The sequence below is a fragment of the Nyctereutes procyonoides genome, unplaced genomic scaffold (genome assembly GCF_905146905.1).
Source record: "Nyctereutes procyonoides isolate TBG_1078 unplaced genomic scaffold, NYPRO_anot_genome, whole genome shotgun sequence".
Taxonomy (NCBI): domain Eukaryota; kingdom Metazoa; phylum Chordata; class Mammalia; order Carnivora; family Canidae; genus Nyctereutes; species Nyctereutes procyonoides.
Window position 1 is genome coordinate 11,220,232 of NW_026575146.1, and position 27,817 is coordinate 11,248,048.

Consider the following 27,817-nt stretch of genomic DNA (forward strand, 5'->3'; position numbering starts at 1 on the left):
TGATATCTTTTGGTTTTGCTTTCCTGCCTGTCTGTGTATGCCGTCCTAGGCTGTCAGCTGTGCTCCACGTTCCTGGGGAAACACGGCTTTGGCTACTATGGATTTATTGACTTGGATTTTCTAGAAGATTGATCAAATTGCCTGACTTTATCAGAAATAATTGTCGTTCTAGTTTAAATTTTATTACCTCATTTCTATTTAGTCCGTGCTGGATTTTAGAGATTGGTGGTAAAGTCTCAGATAAATGTGTGTGAGGCAGAAATTGTTCCATTTGGGATAATTAATTTGAGAGCCTGTCAATAAGATGCAATCCAGAGTAATGTAACAAACTTAATTGTAACACTGCCTAAATGGGGCGCCTGGGTGGCTCAGTTAGTTAAGCCATCTGACTCTTGGTTTTGGCTTAGGTCATGATCTCAGGGTCGTGAGATCAAGCCCTGTGTGGGACTCTGCTCTCAGCATGAAGTCTGCTTAGGATTCTTTCTCTGTCTGTCTCTCTCTCTCTCAAATAAGTACATAAATCTTAAAAAACAAAACAAAACACTGCTTAAATCTAGCAAAAAGAATTTAACTACAGCTAAGAGTAAAGGGGCCTGCAGGTCATATCTGTGCTCACTCAAGAGAACTAGCGCTTGGCAATATCCATGCCTAAGAAAGGTGGTCAGGATATTAATAAATAATTTACATTTCATATTTTTATGATTTTTTTCTTCCCAAAGCTACGGTTTTTTGGAAACCAGATTCCAAGTACTATTTTCAGGCAAATACTGGAACTGACAGTCTAGGACTTTTTAAGCCCAAAGGGGATGTGGATTTCAGACAAGTCCTAGAACTTCGACCTTCTCTCCTACGCCCACGCCATTCTCCATAAGTGACTGAGGGCCATCCTTGACCATGCAGAAGTCAGTGTAGTTGTCAGAGGGTCACAAGGGAAGGGTACTGGCCTCCAGAGCAGGTAAAGAGAGGTCCTCTCCTCCTGCAGCTCCAGTGAGGTCATGTGATGCTGTCAGTCCTGGTAGCCACCTTGGTTTGTGGTGCAGCAAGAGATCATAGATGGTGAAGCTGAAATGCTCAGGAAAGTGTTTTAAGAATTCAGAATTTGTCTGCATCAAATTTGAGCAGGGAAATAGCCCCCTTCAATTCCAAAGTTAGAGCACATACTCTCATCTGCCTGCCCCAGAAAGTAACCATGGCTTGGTTTCTTCTGGAGAATGTTACAGGGCAGCGGCAAGCATGCTGGCTGTTTTGCGCCTCCTTCATGGGCGGCTATGTGTTGCTGTCACTTGGGGTTGACTCTGTCCCCATGGCCAGGGCTATCCCAAACAGCATATTTGCAGTTTATATTTGGAGAGAGTGGGATATATAAAAGATAAGATTCACAAGAAGGATTTCATGCCTTGCTGTACTAAGAGGGAAAAGAAAGTAGATATTTGTCTCTGAATTTGCTGTTGCTAGGACAGGCAGGGAGTGGAAAGACAGTTGGGTCCTGGAGCTTCTCACTCCCTGGTTGGTGAGTTTTCGGAAAGTTGCCTCAACCCTTGAATCCTTCCATCCTTATTAAAAAGAATCGGACTGTATTTCCATGACAGTTTCAAGGAGGTGAAATTAAAAAAAATTCCATGTGTGAGAAACAGCTTTGTGAACTGCAAGGGGCACCCAGCCAGGGTGGAGGAGGTGGGGGGCTCGTGTAGGATCTATTAGTCTGTGTGGCTGGGAAACCCCCTGCAACCCTCCACACACACACCCTCGTGGACAAGAGGACTCTGCAAGAGGAGGCCAACCCAAGGCTTGTGTTCCAAAAGACAGACCAGGACAACTGGGGGACGTAGTTCTAAGGCAGTCTGGAAGCTATGATGCTCAAGGAGTACCACCATCAAGGACCTGAAATAGGCGCAACTGAATTACAGCTTCCTGAGCATCTGAGAACTGCTCGCAGAGCTGAGTGCTTGGTCTGCAGCCAGGAACCAGGTGCTACCCTACTTTTTGTTTTTCTAGGTAAGGGAACGAGGAAACCCACATAGATGGCAACTATAGAAAGAAAATATACTTCTTAGGGAACCCCAGGAAAGGGGAGAAGACTCAGCTGGGGGACAGTCTGGACTTGGGTTGCTGGGAAGAGCTGTCCTAGGCAAAGTTGGATACAGCCAAGAGTGTGGGATTGCCCCCTTTCAGGGTTCAGCTGTTTGGTCCCATCTTTTATTTATCATACAGATTTGACTTGCCTGGAAAATTGGTGGTGGACAGATTGATCAGAGCTCTAGTTGGTCAAGAAATATGATTACAGTTGACATTTATATTCATGCATTGTTTTCCTTCAAATACAGTCACAAAGATAGGAAAAGATCTCAACTCCGTAAATCCTCAGAATATGTGACACTTAAAGACCTTTCCGGAAAAAACTGCTTCAGTAAACTATTATCAGTTGTCAAGAATAGTCAGAGGTCTAACTCTTGAATAGAAATGTTGTATTTGGGAAAACTGGCAATAAACACGGAAACCAACTAGAATGTTCAGTGAAGACATTAACTGCTAAAGGAAGAGTTACAGTAAATACACAAGTTTCAACTACTTTATTTGATTGCCAGAATGAAAGTGGGCTATGAGAGAATACTGTAGGAAGAGAACAGAAGTGGAGCTGAGCCCAGAAATCAGTACTTCTGGATGGAAAAGTGGCTGAGAGTAGTGTTGATAGGAAAGAAAAGTCATAGTTAAGTATGTGTTTTACAAAAAAACAAAAAATTCAGTTGAAAGATATTGGCTTAGAGACCAGTATCTTTAACCAGATAAAGATATTTAGAATGGATGTTAAGTGATACAAAATAATCATAGAAAGAATTTAAATTCAGGTCTAAATGCCCCAAGTCACAGGACAAATAGAATCATCTCAGCCATCAAAAAGTAACACAAAATAAAGCAAAAACCAGTAGGAGAATTGGAGTCATTTTTGTGGGCCTGGATCGGAGCCAGTTGAGCATGCAGGTGTTTTTGTTTCATTTTGGACACAGTTAAAAGCATAGGACATAAAAGGGTTTATATCTTCTGTGAATTAAGATGCCATCTGTAGTCTCTAGAAAAATAACACAGAAGTCATCTTTTAAATTTCCACTTAGCTCACTAAAAGTTTTCAGAATAGAGTCTTATAGATTATGTTGAGTTTTATATTAAGGCTAATTTCAAGAGAAGAATCTCTTGATTCTTTGGCAAACTTATCCTGAGAAGGGACAGTAAATGTTTTAGGCTCTGGCAAGCATTCAACTCTGCATTTCAGGGTAGACTCAGCCAGAGACAACAGGCAGGTGAATGAGCACGGCCAAGTGCTAATAAAATCTGATCTACAGCAACAGGGTTTGGTTGGCCCAGAGGCCTGAGTTGGCCGACCCTTGCTCTGATGATCCACCCTTGCCGCTTCCTGTTTCAGAGCGGGGTCGTTGAAGTCTCATACCATAGGCCGCAGATCTTTGCATTCAGAAGTCAAGGAGAACTTGTGGCCCACATGCATCTCTCTTGATGAGCAGGTTTAGCCGTCCATCCGAAGGAAGCCACAGCTTGCTCTCTGGGTGAAAACGGGAAGCAAAGATCGAGTACCCGGCCCAGGCAATATGGGATTGGATGAGCCATTCTGTGTAAACTACGTGAGAGTGATCTTGAAACACCCAGGATTTTCTGTGAAGGAAGTGTCCGGTGGTGTAGAAATGCTGCCCTAGCCCTTGAGACATCCTTGGCAGAGATAGCACGTCTTACTCCTTTCTGAGTTCTGACCCGACTTAGTTAAATCAGGAAGCCCAGCAGAAGGCAGGCGGCAGGCCCTGTTCACAGGGGCTCTGGATCAGCTGCTCCCTCCCCAGGAGCTGACTCTGGCCCTGGGAGCCCCAGCGGGGATGCCGCTCGCCTCTGGGCACACAGCTTGGGCCTGTCCCCATGGCGGTGCCGCCCGAGCTCTGAGTGTTTACTCCTGGAATGCACAGGTATCACATGCATGCGCTGTGGCCCTCTCTCCCTCGAGAGTTGCACATGCTGGCTTCTCTGCCCATCGGCTGGGGAAGCTGCGCCCCTGGGCCGTGCCCTCCGTGTGCCCCTCCACCTCTGTCCTAGATGCCCTGTGCTCCCCCTTCCTCCTCCTGGTCTTACCCCTCTTTCTGCCCTCCCCCAGCCCCTCCTTACACTCTCACAGGGGGTCAAAGTTCCCGTCTTGGGGGCCAGTGCTCCATCCTCAGCACCTGGAGCAGAGCCTGGCTCAGAGAAGAGGCTCCATTAAGAGAGGTGAAGTGATTTTCCTGGCCTGCCCTTCAGGGAATTCAGAGGACATTTAGTCTTCTATACTTTAAAAAAAAAAAAAAAAAAAGTAAAACTTGGCAAGCTGAACTCCCTGTACAAATGTTAGCTTTCATTGATCCCTTGTACTGTGGTGAGTATTTGGACATTTTACTTCATTGACTTGTCATAAGGACACTATAAAACATGCTCCCTGCTTTCCAGGTGAGCCCGCTGAGTCGGGGGTGGGTGGGGGTCAAGGCCACACAGGTGGGAACCAGCACGGCCAGCTGGGCTTGTACCTCCAAGCCTGTGTGCTTATTTCCTGTGTTCGAAAAAGTAACCGTTTCAGGAATCTTGGTCCAGCGTGTGTCCTGAGACCCTTGGTGTGAGCTTTGCACGTACACTTGGGTAGTGAAAAGGGGCTCGGGTGATGGGCTGCCCCGCTTGGGGGGCATGCTCCCCTGTCTTTAATGCCACCGCGACTCGTAGCTTGTCCTCCTCTGTCAGGCGTGTACCTAGCAGGTGGCAGGGATTGCCATGGTGCGTTCAGGATCACCCAGCCCCGCCGCCCACCCCTGCTCTCCGCTGAGGGCCAGGCCCCGCCTCTGGCTCCCGCCCGCCTCGGTTCTCTGCCCGGCCCTCTGGCCACGGCTGCACTGGCCTCCAGGTCCTGGCACACTCTGTGCTCCCTCCAGCCTCAGACTGCGCTTGGTGTAGACAACTCGTTCATCCTTGAGTGCCCGGTGTCAGTGTTAGCGGCCCAGAGCAGGGTAGGTCTCTGTCCACAGGGCCCTACATTTCGGGTGCCGATCATCTTGAATTACTTGCTCAGAGCTTGTCTTCCCAGCCAAACTCGGGGCACCGTGAGCGGAGGAATTGTGTCAGTCTGTTCATCACTGTGTCCATAGAAACAGAACACTTTGAGCCTCTTCAACCTCAAATCATTTTTTTTTAAGTGACAGGAAAGGAGTCCATTTATGAAAAATATTCAAAAATTAAGCCACTGGAAAAAGAGGAAATTCAAATGAGCCAAAGGATAAAAATATCTCGGTTAACACTGTATTTGTGATATATATCATTCTATTTTTAGAAAAGCTGTGCGTGTATGTTCATATGTGGTGGAGATGCATAAAGCACACACCTCCTCACCTTCCTGGTAAACTGTGGTCTTCTCTGGTCAGCAGCCACACATCTGTCCCACCGCTGGTAACTGTCGTGTTACTTCAGAACATTTCTGTGCCCTGACTTGTTACATTCATCTTTATGTTTCAGTGTAAAATAAAGGCTCTCCTGTGTCATAAGCTCGCATTTACTTTTATGGTTTCCGTTCCCCTTCTGCTTTTGGAAATAGAACTCTTTGGTCTAGAAAACACAGTATGAGTGTCGTCTCGTCCTTTTTGTACCTTTTTGATAAATGTAAAAACCTATTTCCCTAGAGTTTTCCACCCAGGGATTGTACCACTAAGACAAGTGGTCCCCCAGATATAAATTTCATTGATCACCCTGAATGTTTTTTAACTCCCACCCAGCTCTGCCAGGGTGCTGAGCACTGCCCCATCCTAGCCTCCCAAGAACCTCTGGGCGGCAGGCAGGCTGTGGTGCTGCCAGCTGCAAGCCTGGAATGGACTTTAGCCACCGGCCGGGCAGGACACCGTCCACCCTCGCTGCTCATGGATGAAGCCCATCTCTGCTCAGTAGCCTTCCGGGGAAGTCACCTAGCTCTGTGCACTCCTTCTGGATTCCTGTTGCCGCGGCCACTTGGGGATAATATTAGATCTTTCTTTAAGTTAGTCAGTGACTTTGATGTAGTGCAAAGTAGATTGAGAAGTCCTTTGTACAATTTTTAGATAGTTTTTTTTTTAAACTAAGGAATTTTCTGACAACTAATTTGCTAGGATGTGACAGCTGACACCATAGTTGCATGCAGATTAGTCAGTCATACAGGCTTCTCGTAGCTTCCAGATGATGAGCCACAGAGGTTTTAAGTGCACAGTGTGAGAACACGCACCATGGAAACTGCACCCTTTCAGGACTAGAGTGTCCTTGAAGATAAGCGTCCATTTGCCCAGAGTCTAAAGCTTTTTCCAACATTCTTTTTAGGGATAATAGAAGTAGTAGAAACCTAGTTCTTCTGCTTTGCATGCTGGTATAATGAAACCCTGTGATCATGAACCAGACTAGCACTCGATCCACAGCGATGGCTCAGCTCAGTCTCAGCTGGTCTGCATGACGGAGGGAGACGAGGATGTGGTGGCAGTTAGGGATCCGCCAGACTGACCACATGTTGTCAGAGGACCAGTTACCCAAGCAGTATGAGGGTATCTTTCCTGCTAGGTCTGCTGTTGGCCAAGACCATTAAAGATCTTCCCCCGAAGTTAACATCAGTTTCCCCTAAGTTAACATTTGTTTCCTCTCAACCAGGGAGTGAAAGGAGCACACGCTGCAAATGCTGTCATTTACCTTTAAGTATCTCCCTGTGAAATAGAACTCCAAATTATGCAGGGTTTTCAGCTTTTTTTTTCTTAGACTGGAAGTATTTGGGGCCCAAGCAGTACAAACAGAGAAGTCTATAGTACCTGTGTCCCTACACGAGGACTCTGGGCTGTAGGTGGAGCCAGGAAAGCTGGGGCCAGACTGGGCTGATGACAGGTGCAGGGCTGCCAGTGGCCGTGATGTTCCATGGAGTAGCAAGATCTCAGTCATCATTCCTGAATAGTGCTAGATAATGTGATATACTTATCTCAGTGTGATTTTTTTTTTTCTCTTAAGATCCAAATCCTAGGGCAAAATTGAAAAGCCTTGGGTAGCCGTAACTCTAAGAGCACAGTAAACATCAAAGTTGTCACAGCCAGGGCATCGAATTTTATTAATTCGAGCTAGGAAGAAGGTGGCATGACACCTTTCTGATGAGAGTATTGCACCGAACCAGGGTTAGAAGGGCATCTCAGACCCTGTTTGAGGAGGCTCTGCCCCCGCATTCCTCCAGACAGACTCTGGGGCAAGGTGCTTGACCATCCTGAGTTGTTTTGTTGCCACTCCTGAGAGATGGGGCTCCTGGAAGAAAGACACATTTCAGCCCTTGTATAAGGAAGCAGAAAGGTCTCCTTGGCCATACATTTAAAACCGCAAAACCAAAAGTAACTTTCAGATATCTGTTCTCCCCCGGTTTTATCCAGATACGGTTGACAAAACCATATCTTTAAAATGTACAACTTGTTGATTTGTTATACAAATACATTGTGAAATAGCTACCATGGTCAGTTAATGAACATACTTACCCATCACCTCATATAGGTTTGTGGAGTTTTTTGTTTGTTTTGTTTTTGTGGTGAGAGCACTTAAGTGCTTTGATGCCCAGGTACTCAGTGAGATGTTCCTCATCTGTAAATAAGATCAAATCATTTTGAAGCAGAGATTAGCCAGCCTTAGTATAAGCTTAAAAACCTGAAAAAAAAAAATTTTTTTTAAAAACCTGAAAAATTTTGTTTTGGTCAGTATCACTGCTGTATCCTTACAACATAGTTTTAGGGAAAACTGTTTTAATTTTTAAAAGGAATTTATTAAAAATATTTGTTTTCTCCCATAAAAAAATGATGCCCACAGTGAACCCGAGATTATTAGCACTGAACCTACGAACTGGAAAATACTGATCTGAGGTGTGCATTTGAAGTTGGGGTGTTCTTTCCTCCATGCAGGCAAAGACTATTGGGCTACAGAATCCACAGGCATCCCCAGCCCTGACTTGCAACCACCTATCTATTGCTTTTAAAGCAGCATTTCTGCGTTGGGGTTGGGGGGATGGTACACATTCCAGGTGCAGTTGTCTGCAGATGTGTGGGAGCTACATATGCTTCTCCAAGCAGAGGTGGCCTCCAGGGATTGGTGGCGGCATCCCTAGGGCACCTGGAGTGTGTTTGGATTCTGTTATGTCCTGACCACAAGGGCAGAGGCCGGGGAGCACATCTGCTTTGCCTCGTGCTCTACCAGATACCCGGGAGGGGCGGGCACCCCACAGAGCTAGACAGGAGATGGTCCTGTGCCATCACAGCCCCCCATCCCCCTGCCACATTTCTTGACCCCTCATCTGTTAGTCTCTGTTATAATAAGGATTACATGCCAGCAGATTTTGGAGAACACTTGCTGTGTCCATCTGGCATACAGCAGGTACTCAGCAAATACGAGTATTCTTGACCCAGTTGGTAATTTGAGGGGTTATTTGATGGAATAGGTAATCCTGCTTCTCTTCCATCAATAAGGAAGTCGACTGAGAAATGAGCCAGGATCATGCGGACGACTGCGGGGAGAGCCGGGATAGAACTCTGGTCCTCTGCATCTTGCCTGTGCTTCTCACCCCATCGCTGTTTTGGGTGTGAAAACAGCCCAACCAGTCACTGTTCCTAGAAGTTGCTTCTCAGACACACCCAGAATTCTACCTTTAACAGTTCAGCGTTGAGGACTGTCGCTAAGAATGGAGAAACTGCAACGTAATCACCTAAGCAACTCTTGCAGATACAAGGTGGAAACACCTTTAGGTTAGTCTCCTTTTAGAGTGCCTGCCTCCTGCTCTCAAGCAGTCCTCACCACCTCCCTCAGATAGTAGCTAAGCTGCTCTGCCTGAGAAAGGTGACTTTGTCGCACTTGAGCACTTCATTTTGGTACCTTAAAAAGTACATTTGCTACCAAAATCTCCACTAATGTTCACTTTTCCCAGTTAATCTTACCAAAAGTGTTCTTAAAATGAATTCTGGTTTTCTAAAATGGCAAGATACTTTATTTTTAAAAATCTCGTTATTTTAACACTGCATTGTTAGGTGTGATTTTTGACATCCCAGCAAGGCAAAGCTGTAAGCTCACCAGCTGCCATTAACTTATGGTACATTTTGTCAGATCTTATTTTGTGCAGTATATGTGAGCTTAATATAGATTCTATAGCCCTGGAGGCTGTTATTTTTCAGAATTGCAAAATTATATTGTCTGAGCTTGTGGTGCAAATACCAGGATAGAGATTTCAAATAAGTGAGTGTGGAGTCTCAGTATTATTATCTGGGGTTGTTTAGCTCAGTTCGTAGAGCGCTGGACCCAGACTACGAGGGCCACTGTGGGTACGATTCTATCTACTACTTCCTCTGTTTCCTGGGCTCAGACCGCATACCTTTTACGCAGCCGTCCTTCACTGCAGACCCTGGGGACAGCGTGGTCGGGCTGAAGGCAGCTCTGCCCCTGGGAAGGTGGAGATCGCTCACTGTACTGATGGCTAGAACAGCAGTTCTCACATGGGTCACACATTAGCCTCACTTGGGAAGCTTTTAAAAAGTAATCATAGCTTGGGCCCTATAGATCCTGATTGAGTGGGTCAAGCCATGGGTATTTTTTAAAGCTCCTGAAACAGCTTAAAGTGTAGCCAGGGTTGAGATCCAGTGGAAAGGAGGAGCACAGTATTTGGAGTGGTTTGGTTGTATTCCTTAATGCTGCTTTAGGATGCTCCCATCCTGGAAGAGAGGAAAGCTGCCTTTTGCCTGCACTGTTCTGTTGGGCTTTTATTATATGTCATTAGGCTTTGAGGGCATGGCTGAACAGTGTTGGGATTTCTTCAGTAATGAATCATAAGATTTGGATGTTTTAAACATGAAATGAGACATTTTTGATAAATCAAGATGCATTTCGATTGAGCCTTAAGATCCACATCTGTTTTCTTATTTTTTGAAAGTTTACCCAGAATGAATGTCTTCTGACAGGCGTTACCAGAAATATGCTTGTGTTCACAGTTAATGAACAAAAATGTGGATAATGCATATATCAGAGGAGAATCATTAGTACTTTCTCATCCTTTGAACTGTTTTGGAAGTAAATTATTTTTTATTATCTGTGTCTGTTCATCTAGCTGAAAGCTTAGTACATAGTATATGACTGATCGAACTTTTGCACCAAGATTTATGTGAAAACAAAAGAGAAACACGGATATTTAAAGAGCCCCAAGATCTGGAAGTTCTCATCACAGACATCTGGCTGGGGGAGGAGGCTCGCTTTCACTCCCCTGAGTTGGGTTCTTTATATTACGATGCTCTTTCCCCACTGTACTTCTGGCTCATTCTGTGGCTTTCCCTGGGAACACATGTCCTTTCCAGGACCATGATATGACTCCTTCCCGAAGCCTCCCAACACAATGAAGTGGCTGCTGTTGGTTTACTGCATCTTACCTCTTTCAAATCTGTTCCACACGAGCTTGGGTTGGTTTCCAGAGTGCCTATGGTGGTGCTCCAGTATCTCTTACCTTGGCAAGTGTATTATCTCCTCACATAGGAACTACTATCTCTTCTTTTTTGGAGCTAGAGGAGGCCCCCACTTGAGACCACTGAACTAAAAGGTTAGCCAGAGGATCAGTGTTGAGGGTGGAACAGAGAGGAAGACAAGAAGGGAGGGCAGCAGCATCCTGTTTTTGCTTCAAGGCTTCCAATTTGTCAGGTGTCCGCTTTCATAATAAGGGTGCATCAGGCCACTGTGGTCGACCAGCATGCTCACATGAGTTGTTCATGCTCTGAAGCATTCCCAAGAAGCTGGATGGAGTGTTAAGAGATGGTTATGGTGTGTTCAGCTTTTTACTGCAGCCAGAGTGTAGAGATCAGGCCCGAAGGCAGTGACAGGGAAAGGCATGGCCCCTGCCCATGGCAGGTTTACACACTGGTGGGTGGTCGGAAGGGCTGGAGCTTGTTTGGGCGTGGGACGGAAGGAGAAAGGTTAAGTAAAAAGACACTGAGCGTAATCTGATGACACACCAGGCACTCGGGAAGCCTACAGGAGGAGACACACCTGAGACTTTCAACCACCGGCCTCAGGCAGGACCCTACAGATGGGCTCCCCTTGAGAAGACTTGTGTTTCAATCCACATAGGAACTTACTCTGAAGGCTGTCAGTCCTGGGGGCTGCCAGTAGGCGGGGTGACAGCCACTCTTCTTGTCCCTCAGTCTGTGTGATTCCATTCCCACTGTCATGGTGAAGTTCCCATGAAGCCCATTTATCCCTCCTCTCTGGTAGTAGCCTTTGCTGTGTCACCTGCCCTGTGGGCCCTCCCCAGGGGCCCTGCACCCCACAAGATAGGGGGTATGACCCTACCTTCACCCCCATCCCTGGGACGCACAGCAGCTCTAACCTTTCCACTGCCATTCTGCTGCCTGGCACGAGACTGCAGAACTGCAAGCCCCTGGTGGCCTCACCATCCGAAAATCCTTGGGGTGCCACGCCACTCTGGAGGCTCCCAGGGCTGTTCTGTATGGGAGGCTCCTCAGTGTGCTCTTAGGAAGCCTCAGGCTTGGTTTCAGAGCACCCTCAAACTGATGGCTAGTCCCATACGTTGTTTTTTAGTTTCAGTACGTAAGAACCATCTCTCAGCTCTTAGGACAACAAAAGACAAAGCATTATGTGTCCGCACTGAGCTCATATCTTTACTACCGTTATCTTAAATGACAGCCATACTCGTTTGACACGACTGAGACCACTTGCCCTTGATTTTTGCCCCTGTGAGGCTGCTGAGATGGTGCTGGGCAAGGGTAAATTAAACACTGGCTGATAATAATGGAGCACGTCCTGTACGTTATTTTCCATGTCTCGCCGTCTCTCAGAGTGCAGAGCAGATCACCGTGCTGTGTAGGAGTTTCAACGACACGCAGAGTAACGGCATGGAAGGGCCTAGGGGGACTCGGGACCCACCTCCGAGGCCGCTGGCTCGCCACCTCTCTGATGCAGATCGCCTCCGGAAAGTCATCCAGGAGCTGATGGACACGGAGAAGTCCTACGTGAAGGTAACGGGAGACGGCGCGCGTTCTTGCCTGCTCGGTCTCCCTGTGGTGGCCAGCTGCGTGTCGGCAGGGGTCCCCAGGCCACATCTGCCCAGAACACCAGCTCATGGTGGAGCTGCCCTTGAAGTGGTGGATTGCTGCCCAAGAGGGTGACAGGGCGGATGAGCTGAGAGGACTTGGGGAAGAATTCGATTCTCCGCTCGTGTTGTTACCAAGGCAGCTTTCACTATGGAAACAGATGTTCTGGTTTGTCATCTGCAGTCCGTGGGAAGGGAGTCTGTGCTGTGGGAAGAGAGGGCTGGGGGTAACTTTAGGGGATGAGGCCCCGGGGAGCAGCTTGCTCACAAGCAGCCGTCGGTGCAGCCCCCAGACCTGCCTGGTGGAGGTCGCCACATAGGACAGGCCCCACACAGGGCCGCTCCCACCCCGGCACGGAGCGGTAGGTGCCAGGAATCTTCGGTACCCGGAGAATTCACTTACTTTTCTCTGAGGCCCCCAGTGAGCAGTTGGAGAGACATTCTGTGGCAAACACCGGCACCTGGGAAGGAGGAGAGTTCTGTGTCAGTGTCTGCTGGAGCCTGGCGCTACCGTAGCCCCCTGGCTGGCCAGTCGCTGGGAGCATGGCACAGGCGGTGGGCTGAGAATCCCCCGTGCTCCGCCTCGGGGGTGCCGCGGCCTTGGGCGGTGCCCTCCAACTCCCTCTCTCACCGGTGTGCCCTTGTTCCAGCATGCGTGCGCGTGCGCACACACACGCACGCACAGCTATCCGCTTTCTCCACAGGGCAGATCTGAGCTTCCCCTTTCATTAACGTTACTGCCGTTTTATCCAGACTCGGCCAAAGGCCTGTTCACAGAGCCCAGGAGAACTCCGCAGAGCTCCTCCTTTTGATCCTATAGGGGAGAAGGAAAAGCTATAGAGTGGACTGCTGAATTTCAAATCCCATTATGTCTTGTCCCGTATCTAATGTGGGGAGATGACGTGAACATCAGGGAGTGCAGACTAGATTTCTGGATCACCCTGTGATCACGATGGCTTTCCCGAAGCCCCTTTGTGTGTCATGCGGTTTGAGGCTTTGGAGACCCTCTGACCTTTTGAGGGAGGGGTTCATGAGCTTTCACCCACTGAGTCGAGGGCGGAGTGCAGTTTCTTACTGTTGGGCCCCGGTGCACCGGGAGGGTTGTCGCACTGAGATGCTGGTGGAGTGTCAAGGTGGATGTTCTGGGTGAGCTACACAAAGAGGACCCTTCTCTCTGCAAGAAACCTGCATTTGTTTTCTTAGGGCTGCAGCTGTCTGGCGCCGCGGCTCAGAGCCCCCCTGCTCTTGGTGTAAGTCCTCCTGAGCAGCACCAGCCGGCACGAGGAATGAGGGCAGCCCGTCACTGTCTGACCAAATAACCAGCACTGGGTGCCTATTGTGATTCACACACACACACCATTTTTATTTTGCAATTTCTTTTGTGGCTGACGTTTAACACGGGATTTTTACTTCTTGTTCATCTAACCTTGATCCCTGCATGCAACTTGGAATTTTCAGCATTGGTGTGTTCCCTGAAATACAGTTCAGTAACTTCTCACATCTCCCTGCTCTGAGGCGGTTGCTGTGGAAGATGGTGAGGGAGGGAAGGCCAGGGAGCTGTTCACTGTGACATAGTAAAAGGCATCACAGGCCTGTCCACTGGCTCCCAGGACCTATGCCATAAGGTTCTGGAGGCTTCGGGCTCTTACAGAGCTCTTCAGGTCTCCATTGTAAAATGAGGGAGCAAAGTAGTGGACTTTGCTAATCAATTACTTATAGCGTTTTCATACTTAAAATTCTTCAGAATAAATGAAACAAAAAATATTTCCTATTACAAAACTATATACTGGTCTTAGCTTCAAATTATTACATAAACCCATTATCTAAAGAGTTTTATAAACGCAGTTTACTCCCACTATTTTATAGCCCAGTTTACTGGAGACTCAAATATGGCCTAGATTATAAATTATGACTGCATTTAATCTTTGAAAATGTTTTCTTGTATTCAAATATGGGAGTTTGAAATTCTGCTAACGTGCCAACCCCAAAGTTGAAGAGCTTCCCAGATCTTGTCCTGTCCCTCTCAGCTCCACGGTGGAGCTGTCACCATGCTCCTTGATGCACAGGAGGCGGCGAGGTGAGCTGGTCACGCCCGACAGGGGTGCCTCGCCAGAACTCCCCTTCTCCGCAGGCAGGTGGATGTTCCCGCTGCACTTGTCCACAGAAAGAGCCAGGCTCTGCCACCAGGCTGTCTAAGCAGAATCGGTGGTCCAGCTGCTGAGTGCACTGTGGTATTAGCCTCTGTGAATTCCATCAGAAATAATAGCAACCACTTTTAGGGTCATGAATTTTAACAAGACTTGAAATCCATCGTTCCCAGTGGGAGTCTGGAGTTGTGGTCAGGGTTGCTGGAAATTCTTGGATATTTGGGAGACACGCACGATGAAGAATCTTTTCTTCCATCTTTCAGGATCTGAGCTGCCTCTTTGAATTATACCTGGAGCCACTTCAAAATGAGACCTTTCTCACCCAAGATGAGGTAATCGGTCCCCTTCCCCCTATCTGCTAACACACACGTTAGTCTCTGTCCTTTAGTGGGCCTCCCCAGAGGTTTTATCTGCTGATCCCCAAAAAACATCCAGGACTTCTGGATGATCAGAGGGACTCAGGCATGGCCTCCTTCAAACCCTTTTTAATGTGGCCTCTGCAGCAGCAAGAGTTTACCCATGCAAGATACTTGATGTCCTTTTTTAAGAGGAAGGTGTGGCCAAAAGTTATTCTTTAATTCATGACTTGACAATGTTAAATATCAGGAATTAGATCTTTTCTGCTGACTTCCATTTTTCAACAATTTGAATCCCAAAAAACGACCCATTTATAAAGTTATTTTAGAATTCCCAGAACCAGAGCTATAAAAACTCTGTGTATAAACTATGTCTCGGAGTGAACATGCTGCCTTCTTTCAAGGATTTAGTTCTGTCTGCTTCTTGGTAAACAATTTGGGATTAGTCTGTGCCTCTGGGATTAAAGTGTTCTCTGGGTCTTCATTGCTGATGTCCTCTTTTCAATCCTGGCCTTCATATAGATGGAGTCACTTTTTGGAAGTTTGCCAGAGATGCTTGAATTTCAAAAGGTGTTTCTAGAGACTCTGGAGGATGGGCTTTCAGCATCATCTGACTTTAATATCCTCGAGACTCCTTCACAGTTCAGAGTAAGTATTTTGGACTTGAGTTTAAAGCAACAAGAGGTGGATAGAGTACAGAACTTTCCCTTGAAAGAGAAATTGCTGTCCCTTGCCTATTAACAAGGTAAATTCAGTGCTTTCATTGCAGTTTTCCTCTGCCAGGCGGTAAAAGAAGGCTGCATTTTTATATTGAGTGGTTCTGGTAATCAGATGTCTGGGTGGCACAACTTACGTAGAGTCTGCTTGGTGGTTGACCATGTCCACCACACTTTGCTCAGATCTACTGAAGGGTGTGTAGGGAGTTTGCTTCCGAAGCAGGAGCACGTACCCCTGCATCTAATCTTTCACCTTCATGGTCACACAAGGCTGGGATGCAAAACCTAGGTCAGTGGTTCTTTTACGGAGCCCAGTCTCCAGTGTGAGCATCAGTGACTGGTGAGGAGCCCCTTCAGGGAATCAGATGCAAGACAGAAGAAAGAGGACAGGGCAGTGTGCAGACAGAAGCATTTGTCCCGAGTAACGCAGAGTTGGCTTGATTAATTATCCTCTCACATCATCCATATCCCACTTTGTCAGATGTATTTTTGTAGAACTTTTGTTCTTGTCCTTTGATTGCCCGTGGTGTCAGTAGGCTCTGCTGCCAGAAAGCTTTCAATCAAACTAAAGATCTGCTCAGGGAATGCCAGGCTGTTCTCCGTCTGCTGTGAAAATGGGGCAGTCCTGGGTTTATTTCATTTGGTGATTTCTCTGAGGCATTAGTGCTCTGGTATCTGAAAGACAGATGCCATGGATGCACCAAAGCAGTCAGATGCCATGCCAGAGCCAGCAGACATTGATTAAAGCATCTCCAATGTGACTTTTCCCTCCCCTTCTAGAAATTACTGTTTTCCCTTGGAGGCTCTTTCCTTTATTACGCGGACCATTTTAAACTGTACAGCGGATTCTGTGCTAATCATATTAAAGTACAGAAGGTTCTAGAGCGAGGTAAGTTGTTCATACCTTTTAGCTATGCTTTTTTAAAAACTGTTAACCGTGAATTTGCATTTAATAGAGATAAGTGCAGTTTAATGGATCATGTTCCATTCTTTACCTTTAAATTAACAGACATTAAAAGGGCAAATTCTCAGTTTATTTCAGTTTATTGGTAACAGTGAACATGTGTCCTAAGAGCAGAGATGTTTCTCTGCCATGTGTCACTTTGCTGTTAAATTACCTCTGGATTCTTTTTTTTTTTTTTTTTTTCATATTCCTTGATCTAAACACTGGGAACCACCAACCACTGGAAGAGGACAGGAAAGAATGTATGCCGTTTTCTTCCTTTCTCGTTAACCTTTGTAGGCTTGGGGAGCCACTGTGAACTGAAGCAGTGTATTAACTAAAGTTAAGGTCTTTTTGAGGAAGCCAGGAAAACACTCAGCAGCCCACATCCTGTCCCCGAAGTACTTTTCATCCCTCTACATTTTTATCATTTATTTTATTGGCTTTTTAACGGAAGCCTTTATTTTTTTGAAGCCCAGGCAGACCTGTGTGGTTGACCTCGTTACTCTCCCCTTTAGTGCCAATGCCAGACGTTACTCTGTGGGGCTGAGAGAGGTGCCTGGGTGCTGGAGGCCCCGTGCCGTGGGTTGGTTCAGGCACAGGGCCAGTGCATCATGCCGCCTGGGCTTTCAGGAATGGGCTGGTCAGTTGGCCCAGCTGGGGAAGTGCATTTGAAGATGTGATGTCAGCCATGACCTTGTTCAGGTCCACACATACTGTAGGGAGTTTGGGGCCACCATCACCCTCACTGTGGTGGTTCAGTCTATTCCTGTAATGCCCACACCAGGAATGTTGGTTCACCTGATGCCATTCTGTTACTGGAGGCTTCTTTCTGTTGCCCACACCTCTGAGATTCAAATTCTCAAATTTGTGTCTCTCGGAAGTTTTTCTATCCATTATAATTCTCACCTGTGGTGGCAGAGGTAAGAGGGAGAATCAGCGATGTAGGCACAGGACTGAAGGTTGGGAGCAGCGGTGATGCGGTGTGCACAGAGAGCAGACACACAAGTGCAGGTCCTCAGAGTTTCAGGGAGGCTTGACACTGGAAGGCGTCTTAGGGAAATACATGTACTCCTGTTGACGTTCATCTGAACTGTCTCCAGAAAAGGTTACCAGGCCCCCTGCGTTCCCTTATGGGAACCAGGGAACAAGACAGGAACCTCCTGAAGCCTGAACTATTACAATGTCATACATTTCTTGGATAAAGATGACTTCCCCCAGGGCTTAGATGCCTTCTTTAGAACTACAGATGGCCTCATGCGGTTCACTCCCATTATGATTTGCCAGCTCTCTCAAAGCCAGGGAACCAGGGCTCTCTTCTGTGACAGTGGCAAATGTTTAGGGAGACGTCTTGTATTTGAACTTTTTAAATTACATCAACAGGGCGGTAGCAGCGAAGGTAAATTCCAAGCCCCTTCCCCTGCTGTCATTATACCCTTCTAAGTGGCATCGTCCAATAGGGTCTGAAGGTTGCCCTTCAGTGTTTCTTTCTCAAAACCAGGGAACAGTCTCTCCGCGGTACCATGGAAGGCATGTAAAGTTTATCCCAACACTCAGAGCATTTAGCCAGTTCTGCTGATGCATCTCTGCCATTTGGTTGAAATCTGGATCTTTACAGTATTGTAGAAGAGCAGGCTCAAAGTTAAGAATGGAGTCTTAAAGTGCTTTAAGTGAACAAATGCCAGCCAAAATCCATCTCCTCTACTTACTTAAAAAGAGATCTGACTCCATCGGCATTTCCTTCCAGGAACACCTTCTTACTGACAATATGCCATAAAATTAAAGCATATCAATCCTTTGCTCAGTTCTGAACTCAGTTCTGAAGGATCATCTCACCATCCAGTTTGTCTGGTGGTCACATTCAAAATGGTACTGCATCTCCTAGAAGTTGTAGATTTTTGCCTTTGTGACAAAACCCCAAATAAGGGTGTAATTTCATTCAAATTGGCTGAATTACAAATGGCTGGTTAACCATTGTCAGCAAGTGGAATCCAAAGCAGCAACTGGTACCCCCACTAGCACTCTCAAAACTAGAAGGGGTTCGGTTCCTGTGTGCCTCCTTCATAATGTCAGACACTGGACACAGGTAGATTTCCCTGCCCGTTGAGGTCTGAAGGTCACATCTGGTGGCACTAGATGGCTCAGAGCCATGGAGGTGAAGGCAGCAGTGCTGATCAATTTATTTTAAAAGGAAATAAGTCCCTAAGCGTATAGAATAAATTAATCTGTGGGAGGACAGTAGGGAAAAATACTAGTTTATTTTGCTATATGATTGTTTTGAAGGGTAGGTGTAGGGTCTAGATAATACTGTTCTGTGGCTTTCTGAATTGGCTGAAGCTCACTTTTTAGGCGCCTCTAACAATGTCTCATGGGTTTGCATGTGAATCTGCCTTTAATGTCAGACATTTCTACATTTCAACTTGGTGTTCCTCTTTAGTGTACAGACTATACTGTGTAGACAGCCTAGTAAGCTCCTTTTTTTCATGGGATTTGCCACAGGCTGTGATGCTGAATCCATGTTGACAGCTGGGTGCTTGACCCACTGAAGTATTTGGGTTTTTATAAAGAACAGGCATTAGCAACACTGCAGAAGTGGATGATCTATGACTCCATTAAAAACTAAATGAAGTAGGGTTTAATTCATCCTGCTGTGCTCTTCTAAGGGTCTTTTATCCACCTGCTTGTAGCTAAAACTGATAAAGCCTTCAAGGCTTTTCTGGATGCCCGGAATCCTACCAAGCAGCATTCCTCCACGCTGGAGTCCTACCTCATCAAGCCAGTTCAGAGAGTGCTCAAGTACCCTCTGCTGCTCAAGGAGCTCGTGTCGCTGACGGACCACGAGAGTGAGGAGCACTATCACCTGACAGGTAAGAAAACTTTCTGCAGACTGAATCTGACAGCCGCCAAGTCTATGGGACCCTTCTTCTCTAGAGCCTCTTCCTCCTTTCACAGTCTCAGACGTTCCTCAGTACTGTGATTATTAAGCTTAGATATAATTTTACTCTGTGAAAATAGCTAGCTCTACGGCCATCACTTTAGGTGGGCAGAGTTCTTTGGCAAAATTTTGTCTTTGGAGTAGCTCCAAGCCACCCCTCTGGAGAGATGGTTCCATTTTCATTTTTCAAAGTACGTATTTGAGCTCAGTGATTTGAAATCCATTACTTTGGGTCTCGGTTAACAGAACTGTCCTGCCAGAACTGACATGGGGCCTCTTTCCCTACCACCTTGTGAGTTTTTGTGTTGCCTGCTGCCCAGTGCTGCTGATCAAATCCATTGGGTGAGGCTCCACCTTGTGGGGATTTCAGAGCAGAGCCCAGCTCCACAACCCAACTCCTAGTAACAGGTTATGCTTTACAGCCGATGCTGTAACCTCAGAAATTACTGGCCTAAGATACAATTTATCAAATACACAAAGCCCCTCAATTTGATAGTAAGTAGAGTATCCTTTAAAGAGCTGTTGTGTTTGCATGAGAGAGATATAGTGATTTGTCTTCTACATGTGAAAACTAGGTGGTCTGGTTAAGTTACCTGTAATAAAATACCTGGGTAGAGTAACAAATTTATTAATAAGTATTAGTATTACTGAATAATCAACAGTGAAAAGGATGTCAAACTGGCTCCTTTTTCTATGACAAGCATACTTTCATAATAAGTAACAATTTTTTAACATGGAATTTAAATTCTACAAATAAATGCTACAAATTATGATTAATATTCAAACAATGTGTGAAAATGTCCTTTTTCATCAAGATGATGTTTAAGTGGGTCAAGAACTGCCTTCCAAACTTCCCTCCAAACTGAACTAAAATACTCAATCAAGAGGACGAAATACAAAAAAATACTAAATTTATATAGGTAACCTGAAATTTTGCTTTTCGACTTTGCCAAAATCATTTTCTCTCTAGCACACCCCAAGTAGAAAATTATAAATAAGCACCATGCATAAATGCAAACAGTTGCTCTGGTCATTTGGGGCATTTACAGAGATATTGGTAAGTTCTTGCTAACAAAGTGTTGTAGTTCACAGTTGGCCCAGAAGAGAGGCAGAATTTAAGGGTAGGTATCCCACTGGCCAGTCAGTCTTGGCTCCACTTATTTCTCTCTTCAGAAGTCTGGCAAAATACCTAACCCTTCTGCATCTCAGTTTCCTCATGAGTGTAGAGTCATTGAGTTACTGTGGGGATGAAATGACGAACATAGACCACCTGCCATAGAATCTGCCGAATAAAAGGTGCTTGATCAGCGTTAGCTGTTATTATTAGTGATACTTTCTACCTGTGTTTTGCCTCATTTAAAAGAGAACTGGAGGTGGGAGATCATTCTGCTGTTCTTCATCATAATGACTGGAGTACACTAGGCTGCTGGGCTGCAGCGGAGTATGGTGCTTCTGTTAGTAAGAACTGGTCTTGAATCCTGAGCTGCTTCATTACTGCTGTTGGTAGGACTTAAACAAAATTTATAAAATAATTTCATATTTTTCAGAAGCACTAAAGGCAATGGAAAAAGTAGCAAGCCACATCAATGAGATGCAGAAGATCTACGAGGATTATGGGACTGTGTTTGACCAGCTAGTGGCAGAGCAAAGTGGAACAGAGAAGGAGGTCAGCAGAACTTCTAGATTCTGAGAGGCTTACTGCATTTGCTCACTGGATCTATAGGTGACCTCCAGACTAGGCTGCCCTGTTCTGGCTCTTCTAGAGGATAATATGCCTATTTTTTTTTTTTTAATCTTAATGCTTGCAATAAACCACACCATTTAAGTATGAATGTTTTATAAAATTCATTACACTGGTATAGGAATGTAACCTTATGTCATTTTCACATTGTACAAAGGACAACAAGAAATATCTCCAAGCTTATATTCCTGTCTTCACCTCCTTTTCCATGGGCTATGAGGCAAGACTCACCCCCGGGGCGGGCACGCAGATGGAGCGCAAAAGCTGCAGAGGGAGAATGAATACAGGATGTGGGTGCCAGCAGATATCAGTACCTGATATCTAGTATTGGTGGCTACCTCCTTACTTACAGAACTAGTTTAAGTGGAACTTGACAGTTTCTATGTTTTTCTTTTCTGGTTTATTATTTACTAAATTAGAATCTTGAGCTTTTCAAGTCTACATGTAAGAAAACAGTTTGAGTAGAGAAAGGCCAGAATAGAAAACAACTGGAGTTAAATTTTTTGTTATGGTTTTCAGTGTTGGTACTTTTTTATATTTGCAGGCCTAGTGTAGGTTATGGATCAGAGGTAGTAACTGTGCTAGAGCCTGAGGTCAGTATTAATGAAGACACTTTGGATGGACCTCTCGAACTGTGGTGGAATGGATGCTAGGGAGTAGATCATGAGGCATGTATTTTCCAAAGTTTGATGCTTCGCTCATATTTTCAAAACCTGTATTATTTAAAGGCCCTGTGTTTACAGGGGCTATAAAAATCACATTGAATATACTTGCATTTGAGCAATCCCCATATATACATATGTGATTCACTGTCTAACATGCGACAGACAGCCTGTCCCTGTGGTCTCCATGTCTTCTTTATCTCCTGTTATGATACAGGTAACAGAACTTTCCATGGGGGAACTTCTGATGCACTCTGCAGTTTCCTGGTTGAATCCATTTCCGTCTCTAGGAAAAGCCAGAAAGGACCTTGAGCTCACAGTGTTTGGTTAGTATCCCATTTGAAAGGATGTAAACTTAAGGCTAGTGAGAATGAAGAACTTTTTAAATCCACCAGTTCAGCTAACTCCTGATTTTCAGGAGTTAGAATCATTGCTATAATGGCTTTTGACTTAACAGAGCCAGCCTCCAACTATTTAAAATGCTGTCGCTCTGCATACTCATTTTCTTGTTCTCCCTTCTGCTTGGCTTAGTGGTTTTGGCCAAGTGTTACAGGAACAGATCTCCTGAGGCTATTTTGAAACTGCTATCTTAATTGTTTGCTGCATTTCAGAATGTCTTAATTCTCACTAAGACTGATTATAGACAGTGTATTCTCACTGAGATGAACGCCACGTCCTCAGATTTCAATAAAACCAGAATTTTTTAAAAATCCCCAAATCTACTTCAGATAATCGCGTTTAAATAAGTAGGTACTTTTGCATCATTCAAATATGACCAGAGGGAAGCACCATTTATTCACTCCTGTGCTAGCATAGTGGGATCCTGGAGCTTCATAAGTTTGAAGAGCTTGGTTCTATTAAAACATTCAGCCTAGATCAACTTTGGAAAAAAGTTTGTACAAAATAATGAAAGACTTTTCTTTTTTTTTCTTTAGTTTTTAAGAGAGCTGTCATATTGGTTTATAAAGAAAACTGCAAACTGAAAAAGAAACTGGTAAGACGAGAAGTACATTTAAGCAAAGCTACCTTTTCATGGCACTGTCCTGTTAGTGTTGATCTGAGAAGTCTGCTCAGTACCAAGGCCCCACTTGACTAACGGGACTTACTCCTAGTGTGACCAGCCGAACCAGCTATTAGTCTATTTCTTATTCTCCCCACAATGTCTGTTTTAAAAGAAGATGTAGACAAACACCTGTGCTGGAGCCTACACAGAAAATCAGCTTTCATATATCCGAAAATGGTCCATGTTTGCTCCATACACATAAAAGACTACGTAACTTTGGTTTGTTTTTAAACAACTTTTACCTTGGTTCAAAAAAAAAAAAAAAAAAAAGAAAAGAAAAGAAAAAAGCTTAGTTGTGGCTACCATAAGCCATCAAGTTATTACCATTCAGAGGTAATGAGGACATATAGAAGGCTTGGCTTGGCTGTCATTCTTCCTTGGCAGAAGTCTGCTCCCCAGACCACAGCTCTGGCTTATCCCCACACAGTGTGAGCTCTTTGAGAACGGGAAGTACCTGACCTGATTCGTTTCTGCACCCTGATGCTCCCACGGCTGCAAGGAGCCTTGCACAGGGAGAATTAAAGCTTCCAGTCCCTGCACACCTCCTCTGTGGGTGAGAGCTTGCTCTAACACTTTTCTTGGGGGGCTTTCCTATTACAGCCCTCGAATTCCCGGCCTCCACATGGCTCTGCCGATCTGGACCCGTTTAAATTTCGCTGGTTGATCCCCATATCCGCACTTCAAGTCAGACTGGGGAATACAGCAGGTAATTGTTTCATGTGGGATGATGCCAGGAAAAAGCATTTTAAAGAGACTTATTTGCACTGTGGAATGAAAAACCAGAAAGAACTTTGGGGATAATTTTTGAGTTTTATTTTATAGGCAAGGAAAATGAGGACAAGAGAGGTTGTTACGATGTTGCTCTTCTTGTTTTTGCTCTTTTACAGACTTTTGGAGAAAGTAAATGCCAGTGGATTGCTTTTCTTTGCCAACTACCTCTCTTCACTCTCTTCACTGTTTATTTTCACTATCAATGGTTTTCAACATTTTTTTCTAATATCCTTGATACCCTGAAATTTGTTTAAGAAACAAAGGGCCACAATTTAAAATTTAAGAATTTTTGATACACCAGAAAGTCTCTTCAGTTTAAGCAGTATTATAAGTGATACTAGAAAAAAAAAATCTTAAAGATCTTCAGTCTTCCATCTTGGAAGATGTTCAGAGATCTTCTAGAATAACCACATTCTGGTGACAGTGCCTCTGGTGACAGAAAGGACCAGCAGTCTAAGGCATGCCGCGATGGTCTGGGTCCCTGTTTCATTTTTGTTTTGAAGCGCTTATGTTTCCTAACACGGGACTGACTTTGGGCTGGCCTGTTTTACCTCAAGCACCTGGGCACATCCTGCTGTTCCTTCCAAAAAAATACAATGAACTGAATGGGGTTGAAAAACAGGATCCCTTTAACCTCTTTCCCGGAGAGATGGAATCCAGGGCCAGGGAGAAAGCATGTTAAGAGGGATAGAAAACTTTACCAGGAAATGTAAAAAGTAATTACAAAGTATTTTTGATAACGATCTGTGAAAGTCAAATGATAAGAGGACAGAGAATATTTGACTTGAGTTTTGAACTTCCATCTTTGGCAAAGTCGTAGACCCTTGTTTTCTTTTACACAGGGACAGAAAATAATTCCATATGGGAACTGATCCATACGAAGTCAGAAATAGAAGGACGGCCAGAAACCATCTTCCAACTGTGCTGCAGGTATTATTGACTTCCAAAAATTAAAGCCAATAGGAATAAGACAGAATTACACTATCTTAAAAACGGGAGTTTATTTTTAGTGCTCTCCTGAATTTTGATGACTTCAAGATCACACCCAGCCTCCCCCCAAATGGCAACTGTGACTGGAGTAGAACATACTGGTTAAATATATATCCAGATTTTAGTGCTCAGAGGCGCTTCAAGAAGGATTGCTTCTCCTTTTGTTAAGTTAGGAGGCCAAGGTGCCCAGAGGTTGGGTGACGTGCTGTCAGTCTGGTCCTGAGAGCAGTGATGGGACACATAAGGACTGGGGAATGTGGACACGATGCAGGTGACACTGGACAGAACAGCTATTTTCTCTTCTCCCCTCACCAGTGACAATGAAAGCAAGACCAACATCGTCAAGGTGATTCGGTCTATTCTGAGGGAGAACTTCAGGCGTCACATCAAGTGTGAGTTACCCCTGGAGAAGACCTGTAAGGATCGCCTGGTTCCCCTTAAGAACCGAGTTCCTGTTTCAGCCAAGTTAGGTGAGAACTTTGCTGGCCTTGTGTTTATTGAGGACCATCTGAGCTTCTCTGTGGAAAATATATGTTCCTGCAATAACAGCAGTCCATCCTCGCTTTGTCAAGTACCAGGGGTAGCTTGGTAAGCTCTGAACCAGACACCCGAATCCAGAGTGGTGTGTGAACGTGGTGGCGATTTTATTTCTGATTTTATTTCCTTTTAAGAAAGTGAAAAAGGCCTCTTGCTCCTAGACCTTGTATAAGCTCTAATCACCCCCAACTCCAAGTCCTTGCCTTACTACCAGCTGACGCAGTCTCTACACTTACCCTCTTATCTGTTTCTTCCACCAAGATGTACAGAAGTCCAGGGGCTGGGCTTTGTTCACTGCAGCAATCCCAGTGCTCAGAGAAGTTCAAGTCATCTAGAAAGCCAATAGTTGGTGAATTAAGGTCAAGAAACCTTATATTCATTCTTAGTCAAATGAACACTCCAAAATAATCACTCCAAATCAAGCTCTTCTTAAACTGTATACCTTTAAAATTCATTTAAATTTTTCTTTTAAATTTTCGGTTTAAAACCCTCTTCTGTATTAACTGTTTTGTTAATATCTTTGGTCTTATTTGTAGTCTTTTTTTTTGTTGTTGTTACAGTGTAACCTCTTCAGATTCACTGTATATTTTCTATTTTTTTCCTCTATTGCCAAAATAAGCTGTAGCCATCAAAACTATGCTGTAACTGCCCACAGAAACATCACAACTGAGAGCCCCCCATTTCCTTTCAACAAAGAGAAAGAAATTAAACACACACAAAGGATTAAATATTCGTATTAAATCTCTGAGAGTTGGCTAGAAATTCCAGCAGAGAGAGTTCTCATGAGTGACGAAGGACATTTTCCTACTTTTAATTGAGAAGCAAGAGAAATAAACAAGGTGAGAAGGCAGGGACAGAAATATATAATCTTGGCTATCCAATTTCAAAGTACTTAGTGAAAGAAAGGGACCTAGATTTTATTAGTAACTTTTTCATTTATGCATTGGCAAAATAAGAAAGCCTTTGTAACAGTTTATAGCTTCTTCTATCTAAACAGTCGGGCTCTGGTAATTGATCATCTAGAAATGCCAAATCCTCTAACATTTCAAATAAACCAAAGTAAAAAACTTCCACACTTGCAGTATCTGCATTTTCCCCCAAGTTCCAGGATAGTTGGTAAAAAAGCGAAATGATAAAATTTTAAGTTATTAATGTTAAATCTTATAATGTACAATGCAAAACTTATGCACTGTGGAGTCTGTTTCTTGATCGTGACAGGAGATGCACTTTTCCTCATTGCAGCTTCCTCCAGGTCCTTAAAAGTCCTCAAAACTTCCTCCAGCAGCGAGTGGCCCAGCGAGCCGGGCAAGGCCAGCTCCCTGGACTCTGACGAGTGCAGCCTGAGCAGCAGCACGCAGAGCAGTGGCTGCCACCCAGGTGGAAGCCGGCAGGACTGCCTGCAACACGCCCAGACGGGCCTGGCTGATTTCCCGGACAATCTCATCAAAGAGAGTGACATTCTGAGCGACGAAGATGAGGACTACCATCAGACTCTCAAACAGGGCAGCCCTACCAAAGACATTGAACTTCAGTTCCAGAGACTGAGAATCTCCGATGACCCGGACGCAAACGCAGCTGAGCAGCAGCCCAGCACAGAGGGCCGACCCAAGGGGGAGCCGCCCAAACTGGTGCGGGGGCACTTCTGCGCCATTAAACGGAAAGCAAACAGCACCAAACGGGACAGGGGAACTTTGCTAAAGGCACAGATCCGTCACCAGTCCCTTGACAGTCAATCTGAAAACACCACCCTTGATCTCAGTTCTGTTCTGCAGCGAGAGTTCAGTGTCCAGAGTTTAACATCGGTAGTCAATGAGGAGTGCTTTTATGAAGCGGAGAGCCATGGAAAGTTGTAGTGCAATTTCAGTCCGGACATGGGTTTAATTGCTTGTTTTAAACTGGTGGCGAAGTGGAAATTGCAGAAAACCTATTTGTTATTGGGGTTTGTGCAGCATACATTTTCCCACAAAATAGTTGTAAAGATTTAAGTTATTTTAATTTATTATAGATCAGAGAACTAGATTAAACTGATCAGAATCTGTAAGAATCTGTAAATTACTTAGTTTATATCCCTTTTGAGCAGGTATCAAAATGACTTAGGATCCTTAAAATTACAATCTATTTTAATTTATGTGGAAAAAGTAAGATGGAGAAGTTGTGATTAATAGTTTTTAAAAGGTTTTTCCCCCCACCCAATCCTCTGGGCATTTTTCTTTGAGCTGTTTTTGCTTTATTTAAAGCATATTTATTTTAATGTGGGTGAGGGGCACAATGTGCAGATATTTCATTTTTGTAAGGTTGTAACAGATGCTGTTTATACTGAACCTGTCATATCTATGCAGTATATATATTAAAAAGCTTGTACTGTATCTTATTTGATTATATTTATTTTCTCTACCAAGCTGTACAGTAAAAGGGAAATACGTCACATCTGGTAATCGTATTTTTATTATCCTTCGGTAGAAGACAAAAGTACACATCTGAGCAGCTCAACGTTGTGGAAATCTACATTTGATATGCTGCTTATAGTCCATTTCTCTCCTTGTCATCCTCCTCTTCCTGATTTTTGCTTTTATTTTGCTTGAGTTCTTCTCTGAAATTGTAAGCAAAGAGGTGTGGGTCGTCTTCACACATTTTTCGGTATACATCACACAGGCTCTTAAAGTGTGAGACGGAGAGCTGGCTGGGCCGGAGGGTAGGGTCCACGTCTGCCAGCTCTAACAGTTTCCCAGTGCTTTCCACACGGTGAATCTGAGGGAATAACATTCTGAGAAGAGAAAATCATCAGAATTCTACTTAAGAAATTCTGTAAACCATGATGTGTCTTTCTATTTG

At 44.7% G+C, this 27,817-nt stretch overlaps 2 protein-coding genes across 11 annotated transcripts in view; one reads left to right on the forward strand and one right to left on the reverse strand.

Moving 5' to 3' along the window:
* The window catches only part of TIAM2 (TIAM Rac1 associated GEF 2), a 217,930-nt gene extending 190,555 nt beyond the window's left edge, over positions 1-27,375 (forward strand). For 4 of the 7 annotated variants that reach the window (XM_055309747.1, XM_055309749.1, XM_055309748.1 and 1 more), the window contains 12 exons: positions 11,871-12,050; positions 14,535-14,603; positions 15,150-15,275; positions 16,124-16,232; positions 18,974-19,153; positions 20,769-20,887; positions 21,842-21,950; positions 22,560-22,618; positions 23,288-23,393; positions 24,301-24,388; positions 24,764-24,918; positions 26,228-27,239. In XM_055309747.1, coding sequence (XP_055165722.1) covers positions 11,871-12,050; positions 14,535-14,603; positions 15,150-15,275; positions 16,124-16,232; positions 18,974-19,153; positions 20,769-20,887; positions 21,842-21,950; positions 22,560-22,618; positions 23,288-23,393; positions 24,301-24,388; positions 24,764-24,918; positions 26,228-26,838 — 1,911 coding nt within the window. In that variant the 3' untranslated portion in view covers positions 26,839-27,239. Of the gene's footprint in view, positions 1-7,806; positions 8,787-11,870; positions 12,051-14,534; positions 14,604-15,149; positions 15,276-16,123; positions 16,233-18,973; positions 19,154-20,768; positions 20,888-21,841; positions 21,951-22,559; positions 22,619-23,287; positions 23,394-24,300; positions 24,389-24,763; positions 24,919-26,227 lie in introns of those variants that run through there. The other 3 variants (XM_055309754.1, XM_055309752.1, XM_055309753.1) reach the window with 3 other exon arrangements.
* The window catches only part of TFB1M (transcription factor B1, mitochondrial), an 85,684-nt gene continuing 69,923 nt past the window's right edge, over positions 12,057-27,817 (reverse strand). Inside the window, exons 7-9 of one of the 4 annotated variants that reach the window (XR_008662481.1) lie at positions 25,222-25,316; positions 12,528-12,585; positions 12,057-12,329 (exon numbers count right to left, since the gene is read on the reverse strand). Coding sequence is in view for 2 of the 4 variants with exons in the window: in XM_055309762.1 (XP_055165737.1) it covers positions 27,506-27,749 (244 nt within the window). In the remaining 2 variants the exon portion in view is untranslated. Of the gene's footprint in view, positions 12,330-12,527; positions 12,586-20,897; positions 21,911-24,926; positions 25,317-27,351; positions 27,750-27,817 lie in introns of those variants that run through there. The other 3 variants (XR_008662482.1, XM_055309764.1, XM_055309762.1) reach the window with 3 other exon arrangements.